The following is an 8,132-nucleotide window of genomic DNA, read 5'->3' as shown; positions in this document are numbered from 1 at the left end:
AATGTACTTCCAAGTAAGTGTGCATAGGGACTGCAGTCAAAGAGATAAAAATAACACTCCCAGCTTGAGAACATGGGGGGGGGGGACCCTCTGGATGGGGGAGTCTATTGGCCCATCGTTTAGACCCAGCTCTCCAACATTTCAACCTACATTCTGTCTCAGGGCCAAGCTACACATGACGAATGACACTTGAACGGCAAGTGTATTTCTCCCTGTTCACTTGCCCTCCACTCAATCCACTTGCCGTTCAAGTGTCATTCGTCATGTGTAGCTTGGCCCTCAGTTGGTGAAGGTTCCTCTTTGCATTTTGCACATCTGTGTAACGGCGGTTTAAAGGGACACCCCATCTAGAGGTGTGGATGTTTTATCTCTGGCTCTAACGCATCAGGAAAATCAAGTCTTATCATTCTTTCCCCTTTTTGGGCTTGGGGAATCATTCTGAGAATATGGAGGTTTAAGATTTATCTCTATGAGAAAGATGTACTTTGAAAATGTACCCAAACAATCGTCAAGTCTGTGATTTTAAAATCAAACTGAAAGGTATTGGACATTGTCAACATTAACTAGCAAGTATTAACCCATCCCCTCACTGGTAATGGGAGCCTAAATTGAGCGTTGGCCTCTGCTCATGTCTGGAGCAAGCAATGGAGTCCACACCAGGTTCCATAACCTGCTCCCAGCGACTCCAAAACTTTCTGGAGTGTAAGCAACAGCTCAAACAGATGAGAGGAAGGTTGGGTCTCTCAGTAACATGAACACTGAGGCTTCTGCAGCTTCAATTTGCCTTGGGGCAGCACAGGAAAGGGAGGATTTAGCTCTTCAATTTCCATCTGGTTTCTCCTCTCCTATAAGCATTTTAAAAGAGAAAATAGATGATTCCTCCTCTAAAATGCTAAAAAGCAGAGCAGGAGATCTTCAGGTCATCTGCTCAATCCCCTAGACTGTCTGTTCAGTCCCGTTTCCAACCATATACTGCCTGCTCACTGCCCCAAAGGGTTCATTCCTTGGCTCTTTTCACATTACTTACTTGCTTCCGAAACATCGCGAAATGTAGCGCAAAAAACGCAGAAGATAGTGTCTTCTCGCGAGAGTTTTGCACGACATCACGCAAAACTCTCGTGAGAAGACGCTATCTTCCGTGGTTTTTGTGCTACGTTTCGTGATATTTCGGAAGCAAGTAAGTAGTGTGAAAAGGGCCCTTGTTTTTCGCCAGTTCTCATTCCATATTTTGCTGCCAAGAAAGAGGGAAGAAAATAACGAGACACAAAACATCAACGACTGAATTAACTTTATTATTTCTTTTTCTAACTGCAGATTCAAGGTATACAACTGAACATTTGCTATTTTCCTTATGAGACTTATAAATAAAAATACAAAAAATGTCCACTACAAAAAAATCTACCGTTAGTAGGATGTAAAAAATATTCTCTTTGCTATAGAAGGCACAAACTTCACTTAGTGACAAATGGAGAGAAAAAAAACCTGCAGCAGTCAAATTCTTTTTTTTAACCTTTTCTTTTTTTTTTCCCTCTGCCAGAAACACTGAAGTTTTACAAAGAACCGCACCTGCCCCCTACACAGAACAGATGCAAAGGTGGAGAACAGCAACTAGGAGAAGACGGCACAACGTTCCTTGGGATGGGGGGAAATCTGAATTATGTTGCGTGGATTTCTTTTTTTAGCTAACTGCATCTGTGACTCTAGAGTAACACATAACAGGGACTCACAAGCGGTACTGCAAAGAAACAAACAGAAGAAAATTTTGTACAGGAAAAAATACTTAACCCAGAATCTGGGGGGAAAAACCCACAAAGAACAAAAAAAAAAATTGGGCACCTTCTAAAATTAGGCTAAGAGGAGGTGCTGAGGTAGACAGAGCCAAGACAGCAATTCAAAACACTCTTTCTTTGAAATCACACGGGCAATCACACGGGCACTTGTGCTGTCACGACGTCAAGAGACAAGCAGGAAAAATATTAAGAAGAAGCTTTACATTTTGCTTGGTCCTAAAGGACAAAATTGGTCCTCAGTGCTATAACAGACATTAACAGAAACGCCATGGAGACTGACCACGGCTTAGCCTCCAAAGATCATGCATACGCCAACACTAGGCAGAACATATACTAAGACGCACGCCAAGAAGCTGGCACCCAAGTGCCGAAGGATGTCATGGTAGCGGGGGAGCAAATATTCACTGGGCTGAATGTTCCGGGCTCGGGAGTGTCTGCCCTCCCACCAACACAGGCCCTTCCTTGTGTTGGTGGGCGACTGAGCAAAGCACCCTTACATCAAAGCACAGCAGGAGCTCTCGGAGGGGAGTGGGGGGTGGACATGGAAGATTAACTGCAGGGAAACGGAGTGAAAACGAATGGAAAAGTTGCCTGACAACCCATCGCTCGACTAAATTCTCATCTCTATTAGTACATCTCGGTAAACTTCTTGTTTTACTTGGCAGGAGTTTTGCATAAAGGAGTAATTTTCAGGCTTGTGAAATTCGAAACTGGCAAGAAACTAGGGCCATTTTCATACTGCTTACTGGCTGCAGAACATGGTGCAAAGCTCCCGGAACAACAGCGTCTTCCTGGCACGATTTTGCGCGAGAATTGGAGTTATGACACGCTAGAAAGACTCTGTCATTCCGGGAGCTTTGCACGATGTTCCGTAGCCAGTAACCAGTGTGAAAATGGCCAAGGCGTCTGGAACTGGGGGGACGGACGGACGGACACCGAGGTCCCCTTGCAAAATTCAGGATCCTCTAGAATACCATGACATCCCTTAGCTAGGAAAGTCCAAACCAAACAATGGTGAGACATTGCAGCATTTCCCCTCTTTTAAATGTGGGAGAAAAATTACCTGTTTCAGGCCCAAAGATGAAACAAGCCATTTCCCAAACACTGCCAGGAGAATGGCACTCGGTCAATGCCTGCCTCCCTTCCCACCACAAAGCAGCAAAGAGTTAAACTTCTCTCACAAAGATGCGCACCAACCCACATTCATCCATGCACGTATACAATACTTCTTAACACTTTCACTTCTGAAGCTTATTCCCAAAGCAAGAAGCACAGACAGCCAGGAATAGTTTATATACTTGCAACGGGATTCTATGCAAAACATAAAAGTGTATATACGGTAGACAAGCCAGGTTTCTGGATTTGCAGGTGGATAAACATTGAATTAAAACATGGTAAAGCCTTTGTAATTCAGTACCATAAAGCAGTACTCAACCAGGTGGCTAAATGTGGGAGTTACTTGTATGCGGTCAGCGATGCAAAGTAAACCGGCTACCCAAAAGGCCGGCTTCATAAAAACTGACTGTACTTTAAAGTGGGAGGAAAATATTTCCCTTAAATTCAAACCCAGCGTGTGCAATCCCGACTGCCAAGTCAAACCAGTCGCCCCTTCTTCTGAATCCACTTTGTTCTCTGCCATTCAAACACAACTTTACTCGTGCTCAATCAACGTTCACCACGGGGCAGAAGCAGAATGCTTGCCCCCCAAAAGAAGAAAATGCAGAGGAAAATTGCGTCTTCCCACAGACTCACTAGGCGTGGGTAACAACGGTTGCAGTATGGATGCACAACCCCACAGTCGCAATGAGCACCGCCCCCTGACCTCCAGTCCTTTCTCCTGGATGAGGGAAGACCCACTGAGGCCAACCAGAAGGCTGCATCCAAAGGCGTTTTCCCACGTGTGCTTTGGAAGCTGCGATTTCACCCTGATTCAGTACCATCCTCTCTGGCAAACAGTGGATGACAACAATACTGCATGATTTATTTAATACTAGGTCACACCCACTCACACCCATACACATACGCACACCAATTCCTGTTCACATTACAAAAGGATGGGTGGGGGGGAACAACATCTTGCCAAAAACAAGGGGACTAACAAATGATACAAAAATATTACACTTTGCAAATAATTTATCCATCCAACACTTTCAGCTTGGTGAGTGTTGAGTGAAAGAGGAGGTGGAAAGTTGGGGGAAAGTTGGGGACACCCACAGAGGCCCTGGAGGCATCTCTGCAAGCAGGTGAGATTGGTCAAATTACTGCATATTTTGCTTAACATCATCTGCTTTGAGTGATGCTATAATTTGCTTTTCACATTATAAACAAAGCTCTACTTAAACTATATTCACATATTCAAGTTTAACTGTTTTTTTTCCTTTTCCAAATTACTAATTTTTCACTAAACTGTTTCAACTCTCTGAACTGTTACAATGAAGTGTGCTCCGCTCCCACTATTTAAGGCCTTCAATGTTTGTCAGCAGTTGAGACAGGGGGATGGCGATGGGGGCGGGGGGGGGGGGGGCGGGGGCGGGAAGGACAGCAGTACACAGAGACACCCCGTAGCAATTTCCCTTTTCTCCCATCTACATAATGCTTCCCTAAAAACTTTTTTCGATATATAAATGCAGCTAAATTAGAATAAAATATACATTTGCAAATATAAAGCATGAGATGAAGATTGAAATGAACATCACAAAGCAAAAAAAAACAAACACAAATATTGCAAAATGTGCTTTGTAACTGCAAAATAAAAAAAAAACAAACCACAATAGAGGTAGCTTTCAGGATAACATGATCCCGTTTATACCAAGCGGGTCATTAAAAACAAAATACCAATTTTGGTAATAATAATGCACAAAAAAATTTGTAAGGCTGACATGGAAACCGGAGTCAACGGCGCTTTTGCGGCTGCACTGCGGCACTTTGGCGCGTCATACCAACGCTTTCTCCTCAGGTTTCTCAACACAGCCTTTTTAACAATCAACCCAAAACATGTCCCCCCCCCCCCAAAGCGAAAACAAATAAGCTCATGAGGTCACAAGAAACCGAGGTAATTTCAAGTACAATGTGCTAAATCATTGTTTTAAAAAAACACATTAAGAAAGCTGAGACAAGGGAAAGCCATCTTAACAGTCCACTCCTTCACAGACACGGGACAGGGAAGAACGACCAGGCAGCTCGCATACTTCACAAGCCTTGGGCGGGGTGGGGAGTGCCACCCACTAGAGAAGATATGGCCAATTGTCAAGACTAGGGGGACAGGAGGGGCTTTAAGTGTCACTTGGATTGGGGGTGCAAGTTGAGCTGGAAGGAGGTGGGGGGGGAGAGAGAGAGAGAGAGAGAGAGATTGAGATTCCTCCCCATTGGCTCTATGAGAGAAGGAGGAGACTGCTAGAAAAATGCATACGTGGTGCTGTCTCAGTTTTGTCTCTAGTCTCCTTCCCCATCCTGCAAGAGGCAGCAAACCAACTTCTGCCACGTACAAGAACTTTTTGCCTGGCCTGTTGGGGCAGACAACTCTAGTTGCCGACCCCCGCAGCAACTGTAGAAACAACACAAAGTGGGAAAAATGGTTTGGGGTCTGGCCCTGGGGAACAAGAGGCGACGCACCATGGATCTCTGCAGGGCCGTTTGTGTATGTGCAGGTCAGTGTGTGTGTTTGTGCGGGTAATGCACCTTCAGCCCTAGGATGGATGTCCCACGCATGCATGCCAGTGCTTTCAGAATGCAAACAGTCCTGTGCATTGCAGCCGCATACCACCACCCCAGTTCAGTGCGTCCCGTGGCACAACTGGGCATCATGACTGCCTCTGAAAGGCAAAAATCTGAAGCACAAAAAAGTGGCCCAAAGCCACACCCTGGGGCATTCAAGTAGCCCTCGTGAGTCCGTGGCTGGATTGCTGTCAGTTTCCCGGATCCGGGTTCTGCTGCCCTCCTTCATAACATGCAGGCCACCTCTTTCTGTTCCCGGGAGGGAGGGTTTGGCATGCGGAAAGGAATGTGAGGGGCAATCCCATTCTCCCAGGGAAATACATGTGGAAGCTCTTGCGAGTGGGGGAGCTTGACAGGTGCAGTGGAGGCCCCAGGCACTGCAGCCCACCAGACCAGAGCTCACGTGCCTACAAACTTCAGCACTTGCTTGTACCGACTGAGAAGGGCTGCTCAGGAACTCGGAACTGGAACCCCTCCTTTGAGATGGCTGACCATTAGTAGTGACAAATGTGCAAAGTTTCGCCATCCCTAACTGGTATCTCTCACACACATCCCGTTCCCACCTCTGCTAAAAAAAAAAAATGCATAGAAGGGTCTTTGGTTGGGAAAAAAGGTGGCCGCCTAAAGGGAATGTCTACAGGTGAGTTGCGAGTTCTTGTAAGCACAGCATGCCCTAGGTCCTGCTCCCTGGGGGTGGGGTGGGGGAAACAAGACCAGTTTTTAACTCAGAAATGCAATGGTGGTACAAGCTTTAGCCGAAAATAGGAAGTGTGGGGTATCTATGGACAAAGGCAGGCCCCTTCACTCAGTGGAGTGCACAACCCCTCCATCTCTGGCCAAGGATGGCTTCTTGTGCTTCTCCCTTCCGGCCCTGAAAGTACAACTCAAGAGCATTGCAAAGTTGGAGCCCGCCAGGGTCCCGTGCTCTGCACACCACCTGCAAATTCTGGCCCAGCATTCTCCATGGCACCGCAACATCTGCCGAGCCATGCTGCTCAATGGCAGCCCTATGCATTCCCACCCCAAGGGACTACCTGGGTGGGGCAGCTAGCCCAGCTCAGGGCCTGCCCAAGAGGGCAGGTGGGGGAAATGGGGTGCTCAGGCACTGGGTGGCTAACAGGTTTGGGGGGGGCATCGAAATGGGCATGCCTGACATCCAAAAGAAATGCCCATGAAGAGCCACTTTCAAGGACTGTTTCCCTGGCCAAATGAAGCCCGTCACGCCGGCATGCCTTTCCCCGGTCCTAATGGATGGCTGGGTTTGGAGAAAGGGAAAGGGATCTCTAGAGAGAGCCCTCAACACCTTCACCATACCACATTCCCCCTCACTTCTTGGGGGAAAGGGACCAGGACAAGGATGCTGGGTGAAAATCCAGCTCCCGGTCTCAGCACAGACAAGAGCCTTGAGTGAAATCTGACAACCCTCCCAGCAACAGCCACAGACCCTTCCCGACACGGGCACCCAAAACCCAAGCAGGACCACTTAAGCCACGGGCGAGGGCTGGATTCTGACTCTTTGCTTCTTCTCACGGGAGCTTCCTCTTTCCCTTCCCGTAGCCCCACTGCAAAAGCAAGCCTGAAGGAAAACTACCAAGTCCTAAGGGAACAGAAACCAAACAGGGAAAATGAGAAGGGAGACGGGACGGAAGAGTGAGGCCGGGGTCGATTCGGGGTTTTTGCCCAGTCCTGCATCCCTCCACCCCTCCTCTCGTCCCTTGCTTTAGACATAGCAAAGGTACAGATAGGTCTTCTCTATCCTCCAGTCGGTGGGGATCTCCTCTGGTTTGTGGCCCTTCATGTGTTTCTGCATGGCGGAAAGGCTGGGGCAGTACTCCAGGCAGATTGTGCACTGATACGGTGACGCGCCGTTGTGGGTCCTGAGGTGCTTGATCATGGCGGAATAATCTCGGGACCGCTGGTGGCAGAGCTTGCACTCAAATGGCTTCTCGCCTGCAAGGGAGGAAGAGCAAAGCAGAGTCACTGGCGAGGGGGTGGCGGGTAGCAGCACGCATTCAAACGTGAACAAGCTTTGGGAGGGCTGGCTTTGCACCGCCAACCTTTTTTAAAAAAAAAATTGAAGGAGCTTTGCCACACCTTTCTGGGTGTAAAATATTAAAGAGTCCAGTAGCACCTTTAAGACTAACCAACTTTATTGCGGCATACGCTTTCGAGAACTACAGCTCTCTTTGTCAGATACATCGTCAGCTTTCGAGAACCACAGCTCTCTTTGTCAGATGCCTGATATATACACTTTTCTGGGTGTATATATCCACACACTAAAATTTTCATAAGGAGAAAAAACCCAGAAGTCCACTGACACTTTCATTCCAGCATGAACTTCCATGAGTCAGAGCTGCCTTCTTCAGAGGCTCTGGGAAGTTAACAACAGTCTAAACGACAATGTGGAAATTCTGTGCTGAGCAAAGCTGAGTTCTGCTGCCTAAGCTAGCAAACTGGCGTAATTCTTCATTTGAACAGTTTACTCTTCTGAGGCAAGAAGTAGGACACTGACAACTTATTCAGCAGGTGCTGCCCATGAACGTATCCTATTCCTCTCCCTTGTATGGACTAGAAACTTGTTCGGGAAAGCAGGATTTGAGTCCAGTGGCACCTTAGAGACCAACTATA

At 47.3% G+C, this 8,132-nt stretch overlaps 1 protein-coding gene across 1 annotated transcript in view; it reads right to left on the bottom strand.

The window, feature by feature from the left end:
- Nucleotides 1–1,271: 1,271 nt before the first annotated feature.
- Nucleotides 1,272–8,132, bottom strand: part of ZBTB16 (zinc finger and BTB domain containing 16) — a 202,748-nt gene continuing 195,887 nt past the window's right edge. Inside the window, exon 7 of the mRNA XM_054997477.1 lies at nt 1,272–7,454. Coding sequence (XP_054853452.1) covers nt 7,225–7,454 — 230 coding nt within the window. The 3' untranslated portion in view covers nt 1,272–7,224. The remainder of the gene's footprint in view (nt 7,455–8,132) is intronic.

This window comes from Eublepharis macularius, chromosome 14, assembly GCF_028583425.1.
Source record: "Eublepharis macularius isolate TG4126 chromosome 14, MPM_Emac_v1.0, whole genome shotgun sequence".
NCBI lineage: Eukaryota > Metazoa > Chordata > Lepidosauria > Squamata > Eublepharidae > Eublepharis > Eublepharis macularius.
This window is presented reverse-complemented; position numbering and strand designations above follow the sequence as displayed.